The sequence below is a fragment of the Petromyzon marinus genome, chromosome 27 (assembly GCF_048934315.1).
Source record: "Petromyzon marinus isolate PM22_M1 ecotype Great Lakes invasive population chromosome 27, UKy_Petmar_22M1.pri1.0, whole genome shotgun sequence".
Taxonomy (NCBI): domain Eukaryota; kingdom Metazoa; phylum Chordata; class Hyperoartia; order Petromyzontiformes; family Petromyzontidae; genus Petromyzon; species Petromyzon marinus.
In genome coordinates this window covers 3,445,918-3,465,898 of record NC_133693.1, presented here as the reverse complement: position 1 = coordinate 3,465,898, position 19,981 = coordinate 3,445,918, and the positions used below count along the sequence as shown (strand labels likewise).

The 19,981-nt window shown below is 51.9% G+C and overlaps 1 protein-coding gene across 1 annotated transcript in view; it reads right to left on the bottom strand.

The window, feature by feature from the left end:
• Positions 1-33: 33 nt before the first annotated feature.
• The window catches only part of LOC116946628 (trafficking protein particle complex subunit 9-like), a 108,885-nt gene continuing 88,937 nt past the window's right edge, over positions 34-19,981 (bottom strand). Inside the window, exons 21-22 of the mRNA XM_076070017.1 lie at positions 4,769-4,992; positions 34-2,755 (exon numbers count right to left, since the gene is read on the bottom strand). Of these exons, the coding sequence (XP_075926132.1) occupies positions 2,561-2,755; positions 4,769-4,992 (419 nt within the window). The 3' untranslated portion in view covers positions 34-2,560. The remainder of the gene's footprint in view (positions 2,756-4,768; positions 4,993-19,981) is intronic.

Here is a 19,981-nt window from a genome sequence, read left to right as displayed (position 1 = left end):
CCCCCCCCCATCATCATCATCATCGTGCTGCTGTCAAAGCCAATGGTTTTAAACGTGTGGCGTCCCTCACGATGATGATATCTCATCGGCGAAAGTGCCCCCCCCCCTCTGAAAATAAGTGAAGAACACCGCTGTATAGGGATGCCTAAACTGCTGCCCTCCGATCGTGTAACCTGTGCGAAGTGCAGCGTCATCTCCGCAAGGCGAAGGAGGACAGACGAGACCGCCCGCCACCTCGTGATTTCGAGCGTTGCTCGCGTGCCATTTGATTTACTGCGGGTTTCGTCTGCCCGAATTCATGGGAACTGGGTAACGAAGCTTCCGAAAACCATGCTGCGCGCGTGAAATCGCTCTGCGCCGACCCACAGGTGTACCACAGACCCCCCCACCCCACCACATCACAATGTTCACTCGCGTTCCGTCGGTGACATTGTCTCCCTGTCAAGGCCGCGTCTCCTCTCGGCTTGGGAGTCCAGTACACGCCGATAAAAGCCATTTGTGCAGTCAAGCACGGACAGCGTCGTGCAGGGTGACATATACTAGAATGAGCTTACTCGGCAAAAATGGGGAGGGTCAAACGAGTCGGTGGCTCCGGTTATCGCAGAGGTGGTTGCGGCTATGCGAGTAATTGGCATTACTAAACGCTGAGTAGGCCGGGTGGCTTGGAAGTTAGGGCGTTGAGCTGGCAAAACACAGAGATCCTGGGTTCGATTGCAGGCTGTTACCAACCTTGTGATTAAACTGGTGGTTCTCAACAATCATGACTGTACACACACACACACACAAATCATATTACATTTGGTTCTGCACTTAAATTGCCTAAATTCGAGTTCTGCGAATTATAAATATCAGTTAGATTGTCGTACGACGAACGGTTCCACTCGTACGCAGAGCGAGCAGCAAAGTGCTGCCCCCCCCCCCCCCCCGATGGTGGGGGAGGCAGGGGTCGATTGAAGGCGTCTCATGCGGTAGCTCTGGGACACCCGCGGCACGAAGAGTTCTTGCCCTGCGGGAGACGCGCACCAATGACACGGTGACGAAAACACCGATAGGGGTGCCATTGGGAATTGTTCGTTCATTTCTCAAAGCGCTTGTCCTGGTGAGGGTCTCGGCGACAGCTTGTTGAGTAAGGGCGGTCCACACCTCCCTTTCCCTGGCGACAGACTCCAGCTCTTCCTGGGGAATTCCCAGGCTTTCCCAGGCTTTCCCAGGCTTTCCCAGGCCAGCCGAACGACGTAGTCCCACCGACGTGTCCTGGGCCGGCCCCGCGGTCTTCGCCCAATGTTTTTTTTTTAAACAAAGATGAAAGGGAATTATTACATGAGACATCCACACACCCCCTCCTCCCACTTCAACCAAGCTGTTTACGACGACAGTGCAGCTGCACCCCGTTTGTAACCCAAGACTCTACTCTTCTCAAATACACCATTGGCCTCCGTCCGCACGATCCCTTGACTCTTGGCGTGAGCGCACAACGCCCTCTCTGCGTCTGGTTTGGACGAGACACCGTTAGTTTTTTGTTGTTGTCCGTGTGTTGCATGGGCCACTTGGCAGGTCGACTTCACGAGCGAGGAGAGAGAGAGAGCTCTGGTTCTTCGGCAAGCTACTGCCCATGGAGGCGGTGGCCCCTATCTCTCGTGTGCCGACGATGGCAAAATAAAATATTCGAGCGAGCGTCGTTGACATGTGTTTGTGTTGTTTTTCTTCATTTACGTTTTTTTTTCCAGCCAGCATCGTTTGTGGGTTTTTTTTGGCGGGGGGGAGTTTGAAAATGTTTAATCAACTGCGACGATCAATAACACGGCCTTCTATTAGCAGCAACCTGGTCATTGATTGAGGAAAAATATAATTAAAAGACATTAAACAATCCTGATAAGTACGTGCATCTGTTAGCAGTGTAAGCATCCACTGGCAGTGACACAACAACAACACAAGTTATCTTACCGATCATAAAACTTTAAAGCATTTAAATAGCACCGAGTTATCAACACCTGTACTCGATCAGACATTTCATATTTGTGCAATAAATGTCGCAGTGCGTTTGTTTGTTTGGTGAGAAATTTCGCAGCGACGTTTGTCATCCGAGCGCGGTTGTCGCCAGGTAGGGCCAACCACGTGTCGAGTGTTTCGTTTCGACAGCGTTTGCCACGGATTACTCCGTGGGGAATCTTAACGAGCTCAATAATATTCTCGACTCCTGCAGCCGATCCAGAAAAAAAACCGCACTTCAATTGAGAGCGTAAAAAAAACCATCCACCATAGAAATTAAAAAAAATATATCGTACATTTTAACAAAAAAAATTATCATTTTTTACAACATTGACGGCCTGCGAAATCGCTCCTCTCGATTGCTTTTTTCGCAGCGCAACGTCCGAACGCGTCTTCGTGCGCGGCCCTCCGCACCAAACGAGCGGTGGGGGGGGCGAAGACTTCGTCTTCACCGTCGCCGGCATCATCACCGCCATCGTCACTGCCATCGTCGCTGGGGTGGCGGCGTCGACGATCGCCGGCGGCGCTCGAGCCGACGGTACGAGGGAGTCGCGGCCGCGTCGCCCCTCGCTCATCCCATTCCCGGGAGCCCAAGGAGTTCGCCCGCGACCTTCGCTCGGAGGCCAATGGAGCACAGGCGATGCCAGACGCATCGGGGGGTGGCCCCGGCTTCGCGGCTTTCACTGAATCTGAAGGCCACGCGGCGGTCGCAGGGCCCCAGCGGCATGATCGCGAAGAGGAACGACGCCGAGCCCCACGCCTCCACCTGCAAAAGCGATGAAAACAAAATCAGGCGCCTCCGTACGAGAGCTGCGTCAATGCCGGTCACAAGCGCAAATTTCGCTGCTTTGGTGGTGCAGAGGAGGTAAGTGGGTGGAGCAGAGGAGGTAACTGGGTGAAGCAGAGGAGGTAGCTGGGTGGAGAAGAGGAGGTAACTGGGTGGAGAAGAGGAGGTTACTGGGTGGAGAAGAGGAGGTTACTGGGTGGTGCAGAGGAGGTAACTGGGTGGAGAAGAGGAGGTTACTGAGTGGTGCAAAGGTCTGAGCGCTGAGCCGGCACTGCTGAAATCCTGGGATCAAACCCAGTCACTGAGACACATGGAAACAACATTTCCTCTTTTGCAAGGGCTCCCTGGGTTACGTCATCTTTTAAAGCCGGGATTTCAAGTATAGTTATGGTTCATGGTCTCACACTGCACACATACACAAAACCCATAACGTGAAATTGGATTCAGCACTTAATGGGGGTAATTTCCACCTCGGAAATTTAAACATATTAAACATTACTCTTGGTGGCAGAGTGTGTGGGTAAGTGCCACCCCCCGACTGTGTGCACAAGAGGTCACTTGACTTGATCTCGGCGGTAGTTCTCTGATATCCACTTCTGCGGGCCATTCTCTCTGCGCCACTTTGCGATACTTCCAAAGGCTTCCTTTGTTTCGCGACTTGACACCCACAGTGCAATTGAAACGATACATACAAAATGCGTAACGTATAAAATGCTCGTGCAAAAAAATTCGCCAATAGAGGCTCCTCGTGGCGGCGGCTTGGACTCTTTAAGCCCCGTGTCCCTCCACTCTCCCCCGGTGCCCCCTTTACACGCGCGACAACCTCGACTCATCTCGCTTCGCTCTTCAATCTTGTAAGGACAAGGCGGCCAATCAGGCCAGCATGGCAGTTGCTGGCCCCCGGTGATTGGGAACACATTGAGCCGGTGCCACGAGAGGCACGCGGCGGGACTCTTGAGTGCCGAGGCCACTCGAGCGGCCGCGGCGGCTGCGACGGGACTCGGAGTGCTGGGGGCCATCGCGTCGCTTTTGTGCAGCAAAAAATAAAAAATAAACGGCAGGGTGCGGCTTCGACAGACGGCCACTTTTCTGGGTCGTGTTGTCGTCGCCGTCATCATCAGAGTCGTCGCGCCGGCATCGATTCCGCAGAGTCGGGCACGACGGCGCACGCCGGAGGTCCCGCCACTCCCTAAGCCAGGGTTGGTGGATCACGCGGACATGTACGACTCCCTTTCTAGATTGAAAACTAATTTCCTCAGAGCTGCTTTTCGCGTTTAGTTTGTTGTCCTTCGCCGCACCTCCGATTCGCACGGTTGGCTACGTACGGTGTGAAAGAAGTTCAACATACATGCCCGTGGGCGTCGAGGTGCAATATCCTGGCTCGTCAGGAGCCAGGATACGGCAAGTAGACTAATCTCCATCTGTTTCCATCTGCACGGGGATATTGTTACCCCTTCGCACGTGTAGGTTTTCCCAAACTTTCCAATGTAGGACCCTCTCGAAACGCTCTTTGAGTCTTTCCTGGATTAATACTTCACGATCATTATAAGCGTTGTTGCTGTTGTCAATAATAATAATAATAATATTTTTTTTATTTGTGAGCGCTTTTCTGAATACTCAAAGACACTTTACATAAAATCATAAAAGCAGCAAAAACAACAACAAATGGTAAAAACACTAAAAACACATCAAACTTAGCTAACATTAATCCACCCGGAGGTTGAGCGCTGACGCAGTAGTTAGCGCACTGCACTCTAAACCCAGTGACCCGGGCTCGATTCTCGCTTACTGGCAACATCTGACGCTGGCGCTGGTTCATTCATATAAACGGGCAGCACGGTGAAGTACGGCCTAAAACACCCCACGTGACCGATGACACGGCGTGGGGCGAGGCCCTCGTCCGCGTGTTGGCTTGACGAGCGGCCGGTGAGTCGGGCGGGACGATGCCGGCGCGGGCGGCGTTACGGTGCCCCCCACGCCCCCCCCTCCCACCTGCGGTACGAGCGCCACGCTGGCGCCAAGCCGGGCGATCATCGCCTCCTCCTCCTCCTCGGGGTGCCGCGTGCCGTCGCCCAGCACCATGGACAGCGACAGGGGCCCCACGGCGCCGCCGCTGTGGTTCCTGACGGTCACCTCCAGGGACACCGGCACGGCGACGGCGCACTGGACCACCTCCTCCTCTTCCACGTTGGGCACCGCGCCGTCCACCGATACGTCTGGAGGTCACAGCCCAGAGACGACATCGTACCAGCAGTGATGAAACCCTGACGACGTCCTGCATGGTGTATTATTATTATAATTATTATAATTTCGCCCGCACAGTGTTCACTCGCTCTCCTACGACCGGGAATGAATCGGAGGCACGCGGAACCACAGACAGTTGGGAAGGCAGTCACGTGCCCAGCCGGCGACAACAGTTGCCCAAGCTCTGCAGTCCTCGATATGTCAAGGTATTAATTGGCCAATCGATGTTTATTTACGCGTGGGAAGAAACCGGAGCTCCCGAAGCAAACCCCGCACGCGTGATGGGGGCAACGCCTCAACGGACACTGAAGTGGAGCACGATAAACTGTTGGTCAGTTGGGGCCATTTCTGTCGATCCACTGCTGGATGAGAGCTTCCCCAATTTTTTTTAATTTCATCTCTCAGAGCTGTAATTTATTTTTCTCCAAATTACACGCACATTTACGGGCATTTTTTATTTAGTTTTTTGGTGACCGGACATGGACCGTCAATGCCGCTCCACTTGAAACCCCCGCTGAACCACAGCATCACAGCAGGAGCCAGCTTGGTGCTTCTGACTCCTGAGCCACCCACCCACATCACGGACATGTTATTTATTTGTAATTTATAATAAATAACATGTTCGTGATTTATAATAATAACATGTTTGTGTTCTTTATTATACGTCTATAGCGCGGTTGGCTGTGTACAATGCGAAAGATGTTCAACATACATACATTTAATTATGAACGTGTTTTAATCATGCACTCTAAACTTAACACAAGATCCTGGCACTGTCATTTTCCTGCTGCTGCTGGTGATGATGATGGCGATGTTTCGTAAAAATAAAAGGCAGAGGATGAATCATTTAAAGGGAGGCTCTGTGTGGCACTGAAGTGCACGGCGAGAATGGCCACACGGGATGCTTTTCACAGACCCAAACGCTTCAGTGCACCGCCCAGCCACTGTTGAATGCGGCAACAATAGCCCCATTGTTCCAGCCTCAATCACATTTACGTCTTAAGACACACGAGGCTATTCCCGACACATTCAAGTGAGAAATCGCATTTGCTTCCAGCAGACGACGCGGCTTAGCAAATGATAATACCGCGCAGTGACTGAAAGTGACCGTGCTGTTTTGTCAAGACTCCGGCCTTATTATTATTATTATTTCAGCTGGCGAGGCCCCGTCGAGTTAAAGCAGCTCTGTTACACGGACGATCTCAGCCCGAGGTCGTCGGCTGTGGCGGCAGTTTAAGGACATTGCAGTGACGTAGGGTGGCATAGAGATCCACAGAGTTGCATATAAATCAATTGAGCTACAGAGAGATCCATATAGTTGCATAGAGATCCATAGAGTTCCGTAGACATCTATGACGTTACATATAGATATATAGAGGTGCATAGACATCCATTGAGTTGCATTGTGATCCATAGAGTTTCATAGAGATCCACAGAGTTACATCGACATTCATTGAGTTACATTGAGTTATACAGGGATCCAGAGGTTAATAAGAGATCCTTATAATTACAAAGGAAGTACATATAGTTACATAGAGATCCATATAGTTACACAGAGATTCATAGTTCACAGCCCAAGACAGTCGGCAGTGGCAGCAGTTACAGCACAATGCAGGCTGGAGGGAATGTGCAAACTAACCAGAGCAAAAACCACAAATTATTGACATGCAACCCACGCCAGAACTCACTGCAAATAGGATTCTAAAAAAAAAACCCACTAGTGCTCAAAAAACAATCAAAAACAGTGTCAAAAAAATCCCATTATAGATGTTCATATAAACAAAGCATACGTACGTATAGCTCTCACTACGGCTGCAGACTACTACCAGTCACGTGCCACCCCATTCCAGTCTAGCGATGATACGGAAAATGTTCAATGAGAAATTAAGCCCCTGGCCTTGCATGGGCATTGTTTAAAGTCTAATCGCGGCTTAATCTGAGCACAGGCGGAACGTCATCATGAATGGCAACTACAGCTTGCCATGAACCTAATCGCCAGCCTTCTGCTGTTGAGCATTATGTACGTGTGTTGAACTTCTTTCGCACCGTACGTAGCCAACCGTGCGAATCGGAGGTACGGGGGAAGGACAACAACCTAAACACAAAGAGCAGTTCTAAAGAAATTCGTTTTCAAACGTGCAGAGCTCCAGTGACTTCCGAATATTTTGGAAAAAAAAGTTTTTTTTCACGATTGTGCTGGACAGCTGTCCGGTGTGTTTTCGAGTTGTGCTGCGTGTTGCTTGGCGTTCCAGTCTACATCCTGGGAGCTTCATCAGTTGTTCAATCCGGATTCCAGAGAAGCTTCCGGTACGTGCAGCGGAACGTCGGACGTCACGATGGACAGCGACACAAAAAGTGGATGACGTGATAAAACACAAATGTATTGTGTATTAAATTATCGTTAGATGTTACGTAAAAATTTTCATTTTTTTTAATCATTCGGTGTGCATAAAATGACTTGATGCAAACCAAGGCTGCCCTTGCAACAGAGGCAATGTTTCCATGATCTCGATGGGTCTATATTATTTCATCTCCTGGTTAAATAAAGCATATTGTAATAACGTTGTTGCATTCATTCACTTCACATGTATGGATTCGCAGCCAATATTGCGATGATTCACAAGTGATTTTCAGGGCCCGATAGTTGACGTGGCCTAACCCAAAAATTCAATCACAAATCATCATTCGCCTTTATTGGCGACTTAAAGATGTCGATACAACTTTAGTTTCCCCATGCCCAGGTAGTACTGACAAATCAAACGATATGGTCTGGGCCCAGGGGTCGGCAACCTGTGGCTATTTAAGGACCACTTCGTGGCGTCATTCACGTGCATAGTGGCTCTTGAAATTTCGAGGTTCACTTTTTTTTACAGAATTCGGAAGAAAACAATTATATCTCCTTGTTATTTTTGGTTGCCGACCCCTGATCTGTGACTCATGGTCGAACGCTCGTTTGGACAGAAACGTCTCTGGGCTGGCGCGTTCCGGGGGGCCCCCTCCTGACCCCTCTCTCGCCACGATGCCACCGCAACAGAATCGGAATCTTTAAATTAGACCGGAGGAATCCGATGAGGTATGGAGCTCTTTCACCAGTACCTGACAGATGCTACCGATGCCACAGCGACGACGACGACGACGCTGGCAACCGCGTCGCGTCACGGAATCACGGCCGGCAACTCCGCGTGCCCACCCACACACGCCCGGCTATTATCGTGATCACCATCATCATCGCCGTCATCCGATTGCCAGGCCGGCTCCCCCGGCAATTAGGTGCCCACTTCCAACGTTTTTTTAAAGGGACCTTTTTTTAATGTGTATTTGCTGTAAATTTACACACGTGGACAATGATGCTTTTCTGTTGTTTTTAGTTGTTGCTGTTGCTGCCGTTGTCGCTGCTGTTATTGTTGTGCGGTCATTTAGCAACCGGAAGCGTTGTCGCGGAATACAAAGTGAAACCTGATTCCCTGTCTAACGCGAGCCAGAAATTAGCCGAGCGGTGCCGACTCGGTGGAGCCGACTCACGGGGGATCCGACACAGTGCAGCGTTCACCAAATCGAGTCACAGCTGACTCGGTGGAGCTCCGACACAGCACAGCATTCACTCAGCCACTTCCTCTCCCCCCGCTGTGATTTATTGACACTCATGCAGTGCGTCAACCACTGCGGTGGAATGCTCTGATATTTATACGTCTGAAAAGCCAATAGGCTGATCGGCTAAAATGTATGGCTTGTTTATGTGTGGGCACAGAAGTAATCTCTGCTTTTATGCGCTTTACCCACGGCAGCGCATAATCAGTTTGTGTACGTGAACGGGGTGCTCTTGCCAATGACATCTGTTGAGTCAAGAAGCATTTGTTTAGTGAGCCTGACACTGCTTATGAGGCCCAGAAAGTCAAAACCCGTCTAGGGGTTGCTTGCTTACTTAAAAAAAATGCTGATTGATAAAGAGACTGATGAACTTAAAAAAACAAACGTGTTTTTATATACAGATATAAAATATAAAGGATTGCTGTGAAATTATATGATTTTCATTTCAACATTTTAGAGGAGAAGTTTCCTTTGATTCCTAATAAATGTACTTAAAATAATAATAAATACAATAAAATGTTAGATTTTATTTAAATAATTCATGAACGAGAGGGTTAATCACCGACCTCCTCGGGGCTTTCAGAGAACACCGTTCCCACGCACAAACCAAAAAAGCTTTCAGCTCGCCGAGTGGAGAATTACGCAGGCTCAAGATGGGATACGAAAGCAATCAGAACCCATTTGTAAAAAAATACATGGACACATACCGCGTGGGGAAAAATTTGCCCTGGGTAAAACTATAAATCGACGAGACGATAGCCGAGGATACATTTCTGTTGTTTTGCATCTCACGTTACATTCACCAAACACGTGCCAATTGTGCCGATCGGTGTCGTGTATCCCACTCGGATCCCTCCAATAGCAGTGCAAGCACTTCACGTTGGAGATGGGGCCTAAGGAAACGGATATATCGCAGTGAAACGTAAAGTTTTGTGCCTCGGGAAAACAAAAAAAACCGGTATGGATGCAGAGCAGCTATGGAATCCTTTTAAGCGGCCTCTGGTCCACACACAGTAGAGGGCCAGGATTTTCCCACTCGCTCGGGCACACGATGGTACAAGGCTCGTTGTGCCACAGTCAAAACTGACGCTTGAATTCGCACAGCTGGAATGCAGCCACGTTAAGGTGCCGAGGGTTTTCTTTTCATGTGATGCATCCGTTTTGTCATCGGTGAGCTGAGACCATCGGCTCGCTGCACTTGAGGACCTGGTTTAAATCACGGGGCATAACTTTATTTATTTTATTTTATACCTACGTGACTTTACCGAAAGAACCAAAGAGTATGGATTCCTGCAGTCACGAAGGCTTCAGATCAACTTTAAAGTCTTTAAAGTCCTTTCACAGCTTAGGGTGCGCGCATTAGGAGTGAGTTTTGTATTTTTTTTAATATGATTTTTCAGGGCAATTTTGGAAAAATAATTAGCCAAATAAATTTTCTGCAAAATAATAATTGAGCGCGTCTTCATGCGAAACAAAAGTGCCGCCACTTTTGAATGGGGGTAAAAACGCGCCGCCGGCGTAACGCCATCGGCATGACGGCACTTCCCGTGATTGTCATAGGTTTCGGGAGGATCATTGGCCACCTTAAAGTTTTGTCGGACCGTCGTTATCATTTCAATGGGACATCTGTGAACTCACGAGTCTTGATCCCACGCGCTGCCCTCTGTAAACATTAGCAGTCGAATCTGCAGTGGAGGAGTGGTTGTTGCGCAGTGGTTAGCAGATTTGACCTTGAACCTTGGCGACCTGTGTTTGACATCAGTTTGGTGGACTTGGCCTGACACGGCGTGGGGGGAGGAGGCCTTCATTCAGCAATGGATTTAAAAAGTGCCAGGAACTAATGATGGAAACAATGATGATTAAATGCAGCATGTGATGAACTATAGTTGCTGTCAAAAGACAGGACACCGTTGGTGTAACTTAATATTGTAGCATCACTGGCTATATGCCTTGATGCAACACAATACGATTCAACACTAATACCCTTCGAATTATTTTTTGGCAAATAATTGTTGTGGATCCACTCGGCCACCAAAGAAGACTTTAACGCGTTCGGTTGCTCAATTTCTCTGCGACCTCATCGCCAATCGGCGCAAACGCGGAGGGGGGGGGGGGGGTGGACCTTAATTCCCCACCGGATGTTTCAGGGGTCCCGCCGATAGAAGCTGGGTCAGATTGCACGCCGACTTAAGTAGCGGCCACAGCCACCACGAGTGGGTACGGTGGATGTGGCGCGCCGGCTGTGGCAATATTTTCCTGGTGGCCCAAACCGGGACGGACGTGGATAAAATGAACCCCCCCTGGGGCACAAGCGTGCGATGGAGAAATAAAAAAAACGTACGTCGTCAGCTCCCGGCGCGTTAGGGCCGGACATCTGCGAATGCCGCGTCTCCCTCTGCCGTGGTCCCCCGCCGAGCAGGCAGCGGTGGTCGGTGCTGCTTAGGTCGCTGCCTCCCCCCGCAGTGTGTCGGTGACCGGCAACACCGGACTTCAGTTGGCGATGGGTGACCCTCTTCACGGACGCAACCACTAGCCGCCCACCCCCCCCCCCCCCCCCTTGGAAAAATAAAAAATACTCTCTACGTGTTAAACTCTCTAGTGTGCGACTGTCTGTGGTCATCCACAACGGACCGTACAACTTGTATAACGACGCTAATGTCCTGATGTGAAGGAGGAGACATCACGGCGATACACTCCGTTACAGCTCCTGACGCCGGTTATCTGGCTTGACCACCTGGATGTGAAATTGTTGTGGTTGCTCTCCATCTACATCGGTAGAATAACGAAAGAATACGAAGACTGCCTCCGTTGACGAGGGGAGACATTGCAGAGCACCACCTGCGGCCGTTTGGTTCAAAGGGGAGGAGCGGAGGGTGCCGCTCCTCCTCTCAGATAAAAAAATAAAGGCTTGACCCGAGTCACTCCGCGCCCCCATCCCCCACGCACCCACCCCGTGCCCACCTGGCCTCCAACTGGAGACTAATGGACAGCATTCGAGACAAGGCCACGATGGAGCCGTGAGCACACTGCTGGACTTGCAGCTCAGAGGTCGCCGGTCGGGGGGGCGTGTTTCACACCGGCGCCCTTTGTTTGCCGCGACGTGGCACCGCGAATCTTACCCCGTACACATTCCATATTTATCCCGCACAGTATCCATGTCGCAGCCTATGCCCTCTCCCCATCCACACCCTTGCCTAACCCCCCCCCCACCACCACCCCAACCACCAACAGCACTAATCGCACCTCCGATTATCACGGTTGGCGAAGTACGATGGGAAAGAACTTCAAGGTACACGCAAAAGGCTTCCAGGGGACACGACCCACGAGTTCAGAACCGCTGAGAGCAATGTCATCGTGGCCCCGTCCACAAGCCGGACCGTGTGTCCCGAGCCTCCGGCAGATGGCCTGAGACCCTCGCGAGAAGGCCAACACAAACAACGGCGCTTCTTGGAATCACGGAATGTCACTTTACGACCGCCGCGTCCCTTTTATTATTGATAAACATTGGGAGGGGGGGGGGGGGGGTGGAAGAGTCGAACAAATAAATAAACGCAGGGATCTGCATGACGCTTCTGAACGGACTCGCTGTCCTTGAAATATTCGCAAAAATGTGCAGCTGTGGACAGCTTAATAAAAAAAAGAGCAATCTTGCTAACGTTTTGTTCGGGCCTTTCTTTCTCTCCGTCACACTGTAGAAAATAACATTCCGGAATGAAGCGAAACTGTACGTGTGAATATCACTGAAACGGCACACGTGTTTTATACTTCACCGAGATCTGCGTACGAGTCGGTGCTAGCTTTTAACGACGCTGATAAAAACAAACCAAACGGGCAAATTTCACAACGGAAGTGTGACACACGGTTCGCACTCTGTGGTATGTTCTTTTTTTTGGGTATAATTTTCGTTCTTGAAATTCGCGACAAATATATTCATTAGCAAAAGTAGCAGATTATTTAATCACAAAATTTGAATCGGCGATGACTTGAGAGTGTATGAATCATCTTCTTCTTTCGTATGGCTGCTGATTTAAATGCAGAGCATCAACTACAATTTCACATTCAGGTGGTCAAGCCAGATAACCGCGCCAGGAGCGGCGGAGTCTGTCGCCGCGATGTCTCCGTCGTGTTTGTGGATCGGGCATTGCGTCCTTATACAAGTTGTTCGGTCTGTTCTGGATGACCACAGTCACACACCAATGGAGAGTTTTTAATTTTCCATTCGTGCACAAGGTGTCCACATCTACTGTTATGGTTTGTGCAGCGGATACGGTTTAGGGTGGACCATGAGCTTCGTGGAAGATCAAACCCGAGGGATCGTCTGCGTTGGGTCTTTCAATCGTCATCTTTAATCATTATCATCATCATGCGTGATGAATGAATCATCAAACGTGACCGATGGCTACGTCTGCTGTCCACCAACGACCGAAGCGTGATGATATGAAACTAACGGGCCCGAGTGAAGACACAGACTCAGGATAATTTAGTCGCTTTATCAGAGACTGCAGTGCACCGAGGAAGACCGAGCATGGTAATTGGCTGTGGGTGTGTGTGGGTGTATATATACACACTGTATGTGTATAAAAAGATTGACCGAATACACCGATTGGCTGATCCGATTATGTCAGATGGGTGGCAGAATTGCGTGGCCCTCACACCGACATTCATAAACGTGTAGTCGGCTCGCCTACGAGCACGACGGCATGAGATCCACAGACTGCGACTGGACTCAAATCCCACAAGACAATATCCAGCGCCGTTGAGGAGAATTAAAATAATACAATATATCCGTCTCTCCACGTAAAAAAAAAAAAAGATTTCTTACACAACCCATCAGCTGCACAGCCTTCTGGGAGTGCATAATTTTAGCGGCATTGTTTGAAGGCAAGTAAAACTCTGGACCGGGTTCAGTCTTACAAGCCCGACTCTGCTGATGAGACACTGTGCGCCAAAACCGGTCCAGAGTTTTGCTTGTATTGAAACAACGGTGCTGAAAGTATGCACTCCCAGAAAGCCGTGCGGCTGATGGGTTTGCTAAGAAATACTTTCATTTTTTTTTTTTACACGTGGATACGGAGCTGTGAAGGAGACATTGTTTGCCAGTTTATACAAAAATGTCACAACGTTGTCGGCGGCTAGACCCGGCGACTGTGCCGAACATAGCAAACGAGCGCTGACCGAGCGAGCCCTGCCAATAATCCAGTTGCAGCCGTTTAAAAACACAACATCACCAAAACAACCCCATCGGTTATCGTCTGACGGCCTCCAGTCGATGTAAATTATCGACTCGAGAATCTCCCTGCACGTTCACCGAAAAACGCGCCGTTCCGGCGGCACCGGGTCAAGTTTGTCGCGTCGTGCGCACGCTAAGTGCGTTAACCCCGCGGCGCCAGACGCGGGGCTCTTTTTTCCACCTGCGCGTACACATCAGCGGCGACACGTGAGCGGGGAAATCGAGTTAAAACAAGAAGCTCTGCGGCAACTGTATGCGTCGCTCGATCTGAGCGAGGGCGGCGTTCGCGCTTACAGTGACCCGGGGATCTCATTGCAGAGAAAGCTATTTTCTCCAGAACCCGGGCGAGAGACGCGTCAACCAGAATTACGTCGCGGCTTTAGCGAGGAGCTCAGTGGCAAAATAATTATCTGGGGCACGATATATCCCGCAAATCGCGCGGCTCCGTAAGCTCCGCAATTGAGTGGTGAGACGGCTCCAGCCGCTCCCGCCGCCGTCGACTGCGGCTGAGGCAGCCCCTGCGCCCCTTCCCGTCGGGGGACGGGGTGCGGGGTGTGGGGTGCGGTGTGTGGTGGCGGTGTGTGGGGTGCGGTGTGTGGTGGTGGTGTGTGGGGTGCGGTGTGCGGTGTGCAGTGTGCGGTGGCGGTGTGTGGGGTGCGGTGTGCGGTGGCGGTGTGTGGGGTGCGGTGTGTGGTGGCGGTGTGCGGTGGCGGTGTGCGGTGGCGGTGTGCGGTGGCGGTGTGTTGTGGCGGTGTGCGGTGGCGGTGTGTGGGGTACGGTGTGCAGTGTGCGGTGGCGGTGTGTGGGGTGCGGTGTGCGGTGTGCAGTGTGCGGTGTGCGGTGTGCGGTGGCGGTGGCGGCCGTCAGCGCCACTTTAATTCTGCCGTCAAAAAAGTGTCAGGCGCTCGCTGTGATGAGCGCGCGGGAATGTTCCTCCTGTGATGAGTGTGTGCGTGATTGTTCCTCCCGCTTAGCTGCAGGAGTGTAAAGATGGGCGGATTCTCCTCCTCGGCGTTTAGAGTATTTGGCTGCTGCTATAAATGTCCACGCGACAAGCCACTTCGTTGAGCTATCATTTGTGGCCAGGTCACTTCTGAAAAGCGAGCTACAACATACCTCAGTAGGCCTTTAGCTGGTACAATAAAACATAGTTCAGTTTACTTTCTTAAATCTCTCCCTGCCCCCTACCCCTCACGTCTGTTCACCCTGCAGTGTAAATTGCATCGCCACGTGAATCGACGGGTTGTTTCGCACGTGGTGGGGTAATGTGTGGGCTCATCCCACCTCTTCCCGCACGTTTGGCCAGCGCAGAAGAGTAGGCCAAGTACACTCTCGAGGGGTTCTCGTGGGTGCCCTGATGCTCGCGGCAGCGTGAGAAAGCAATTGCAGGCCTGCGCCTTTACATCATTGTACATGAAGATGGAAAGCCTGAATTGACCTCTGATATTTATTTGTATTTGTTCATTTAATGTTGGGGTATATATATTTTTCCGTGCTAATTTGAAAGCCTTACTCTAGGCTAGTGCGACATATTGTGCGGTAAACACATTCACAACCATTTCACCTGCCCACATTATGTATATTCCATCGGATTGCAATTACATCCGTTTATGACTTAGCGCATACAACAATGTGATGCGGTGGCATTGCGTCCACAATTTAATGTAAAAATAATGTCTCTTCCCATTACATGTGCTATTCTAGTCTGGTGCGGTATGAATGGGGATAGAATGTGTTCACGATCATCACGCATTTTTTACTTTAAATTACTCCGGGCGTGAGATGAATTATTATTACTTCTGACACAACTCTGCTTACTCCTACATCTAAGTAACACGAACTCAAGACATTCTTCATTAACACTGTGGCCTTAAACGGAAAAGAAAATATATATAACGGTAAGAGAGTGGACTTGGAACGCACCATACAGAATTTGCTTGCTATCGACGTGAAAGAATGGTTTAGAGGTGCAAGGAAACACAGCCAAGCGGGACAGCAGCCAGACGGCAAGATATACCCCCCTCCCCACAAGCTCTGCAGTCCTCTATATATTAAGTTGTTATAAGCTAATTCACGGGTATTTACACGTGGGACGAAGCCGGAGCACCCGGAAAAAAACCCACTCGTTGCGAGGGGCCAACGCTCTATCCCGTATGGACGGAGTCCACATTCTCTGCACCGCCCTCTCGCAAGAAAGGGATATGGGCACCACGACGCCCACGGGCAGGGAGCTTGACGACGTTTGCGTGATCCTTGCCGACCCTATTTACGTGTCACGATAACCCATTAACACCGCGGCGTCAGCGAGAGCCGAGAGTTGTCTTAAATACATTTTTTACGGGCTCGCCCTCTCGGCGTCGCACAACCATTGACACCGCGTCGGGGGGGGGGGGGAAAACAACACCCGACTCGCGAGTTCGGCACAACGACGGCCACACGCTCCCTCCTGAAATCGATCCAGTGCGGGAGAGAGCCGCAGGTTCTTCCTGGGGGTGGGAGGGGGGAGTCGGTGCGGCTTTGTATGCGGCGCCATCGCGTTACCGGCGGAGCCATTTAAAGTTTGAGGCTCAGGTAGAGTACTCAGTGGGTCTGTGAAAAGGAAATCACTGAGGCCGCCCCCTCCACCGCACTTGTTAAGATCGTGGCGCACAGGGGGATGAGTGGTGACAATGTGCCTGCGCTCGCTCTTGTTGCAGCAGCTGGTGCGCACGGAGCCGCGCGAAATGGGAGCGCTGCCTTTTAATAGCCTCGTTTCTGAGAGGCGGCCGTCTTTTGTTGACAACTTTTTTGGCATTATTTTTGCTGTTGTCACGAAGCGTAGACGTGAGGTCAAAGTTTCCTAGACGCTAGCTGCCATATACAGCCACGGCTGTGGTATATTATTACCATCACTGCTGGATGAAGGCCTCCCAAACACGCCGCCGCCGCCGCCGCCACCACCGCCTCTCGCGAAACTGCGATGTCAGCCATCCGCCTAGCACCTTGCACGTGAGCCGATCCTCACCGCTCCATCTCCACGGAGGGCGACGGTCCTATTGGGCGCGCTCCTTCCTTTAGCTGCCGCTCGCTTGTTAGTCTTGCCCAGCGGCCGCCCGTGCGTCCGCTCGAGCGCCATTGTTCTGCCCAAACCCGCTGGATGTTTCGATCGATTTTGATTAAAGTCACAAAACCTTGCGCTGCGGCGACGTCAAGTTATATATATATTAAATATATATTTGGCCTCGGGTTTAAAAAATGGACCTTTAAGCTTTCTGTCCCACTCCGCAGAAACCATCGACGCGTTGTATGGGGCTTTTGCGCTTATAACTAAATAAATAAAGGACCGTCAAAACAGGTCCTTAAAACGCCGCCCACGTCCCTCATTCCCAAAACAATTTGGGCGCGAGCGTGCGCTGCAGAATGCGAGCCCTCCACGCGCACCGCGCCAGGTTGCGTTACCACTTTGTACACGTGGGAAGACAAATGCGGCCGCGCGTCCCCCTCTTCTTCCTCGCGAGGAGGAGGAGGGGTGCGTCGTGGCTTCAAAGGCCCCTCTCTCTGCCACAGTCCTCAAAAACATAAAGCAGGGGGACTTCTTCACGAGGCGCACGCCGGATAAAAGCCGGCAGCCCCGAGTTTTAATGGAGCTCAAATTCTCTGCGGGCCGCTCTCCGCCATAATCTGGCGGGGGGGGGGGGGAATCAACGTTCATTGAATCGGACGGCGTCTGCACGCGTGGCATAAAAAGGGGCCACAATTAGCGGGCTCGAAGCCGCGTGCTTAGCGACGCTTTGTAATCGCCGCATCACGACCGACAGCCCCGTAGCGCCAGTTGGGTGGAGAGGTGGGGGGGGGGGGGGGTGGTGGGAGCCGAGCCCCCCCCCTCCCGCCCACCCCAGACCCCCACCGCGCCCAATTGCCAAAGGGCTCAGTCCCCGCTTTTAAATTCTTAAGAGTCAAGTAAAAATATAACGGTGCTAATGTGAGTAGGATTAAGTGATGGGCGTCGCAGCCTTCCCTCGTGTGGGGCGAAAGCCGGAGCAGAATGCGCGATGGACAACAACGGACAGCGCCGTCGCCCACTCAGTCGTGTGTGTACCGTCCACCCCCCCTGCCCCCCCCACGCTTGTTTTGTATGCCCCCCCTCTTTGTAACAAGGTCACACGCTATAGGTTTGATGACCGCGTAAAAAAAAACAACTTCAGCACAATCTCCTCTTGTCCCCTCGTTAAGTCCCCGATAAAGGTGCCCGCGCTGGGCCGATGCTGGCGTGCGTTTGGAAGCGTCGCTGGGCCGACATTCACTGGGGGCCAGCGTCAAGTGGGGGGGAGATTCCAACCGGAGGTGTTTTCACGAAACTGCTCACAGACGCAACAAACCCTACACCCTCTGTCTCATGGGTGGATGGCATCGAGTCGCCCGGAAGAGAGAGAGCCGTCATATTTTTATGCTACTGCCGTCGCATGCTCGACCACGAACGCCCCATCACGGCTCTCTTTCTCTCTCTGGCTCGCTCGCTCGCGCACCCGCTCACACTTATGCGCGCTTGCTCGCTCGCTCACTCAAACTCGCATGCGCACGTGTTCACTCACTCACACACTCACTCACACCCGCGCTTGTTCACTCACACGCCCGCTTGCTCGCTCACACACGCGATCGCTCACTCATGGGCGTGCTCGCTCGCTCGCTCACCTCACTCACACGGTCGCTCGCCCGTTCACTGGCTCGCTCACTTATTTGCATGCTCGCTCGCTCAAGTGCGCGGGCGCATATTTGCATCCAGGTATGATTCCGTTTTGCTGGCGTGTTCGCACACGCGCTGGGCGTCACCCGGCACACTCACGCTCGTACCCGACGCAGGCGCGCACGCACAATTCACCGACCCACGTAATGAACGCCCCGACTTTTCGCATCGCCGACGCTTCTTCCCCTCCTCCACATCTTCGAGTGAAGAAGAAAAATACGAAAGAAAGTCACGCGAATCGCGCGATGCCCACGTCGCCGTCGCAGCGTCTCTCTCTTCGGCTCGCGCGGCGAGGTGCGTGAAGGAGCGTTTCATAGCGCAAACGTTAAACATCCACTGCTGGATGAAGGCCTCCATACGCCGTGTCAATTACGGGGCGACCATACTTCGCATCGCTAAGTCAGGGCAGGGGGCCAATGAAAAGGAATCATCCTGGCCCCGATCAGATGTCACTGTCCACTCCATGATCACCAGGTTCATGGTGGAGTACACAGACTACCATACAATTGGGATTTATCTACCTTTAATAGTGCTATTTGTTGCTGCCCGCTTGGCTGTTAGGGCGTTTGGGTCTGTGCTCAGCAACTTTAATTAAGAAAACAACATCGTCTCAAGACGCCGTTTAGAAACAGTGGCCATAATTGTTTCATGCTACAGCTCTCCAGCCTTCCGATTTACGTGTTCCGAAGAAGGGCCCCGTTTCCCAAAACGTTGCCAATTATATGATTTCCTTTTACCGCAGTGATGTTGACGAACGTGTTGTGTGAGTTGAAAGAAAACATATATATTTATTTGTTTTCCAGAAGCAGCCAAGTCTTGGTTAGTGGGGGGGGGGTAGGGAAAGTAAGACGTTGTGCGTTTAGTTAATCGAACAGGGGGGGGGGGGGCAGGGAGTCAACAGCGCGGATGGCGGAGGCCAGGGCTTGGATAATGCGACTCGTGCTCCGATGTCAACCGCGGCCAGGCATCGGGCATCAACTAACGCCGGGGGGGCCCTCGTCCTTCAATGAGCCCATTGGTACCCTAAATAGCCGCTAAAGCCAGCGCCCACGCCCCCCCGCAGCAGTGAGGCCCAGCACAAGGAGACGACCCGCGGCTGACTCTGGCGTTTTTTCAGTCTCCCTCTGTGGCTACAGGGGGCACCTGCTGTGGCGCCGTTGTGTCAACACCGCTCGTAGCAACGGACCGGCGCATGCACGCACGACGGGGGCTGTGGGGGGCTGTGGGGGGCTGTGGGGGACAACGCCCCCCCCCCCCCCACTTGCGCACCGCCTCCCCCCTCCATCCCAATAATACTCCGCCCGCACTCTCCCGCCGTCGGGACTCTGTCTCGGCCACGCGTTCACTCGCGAGCTTATAGCGGCGCATGCCTCGCAAATGAAGCGCTGCGACCGCCCCCCCCCCCCCCCCCGCCGATTCG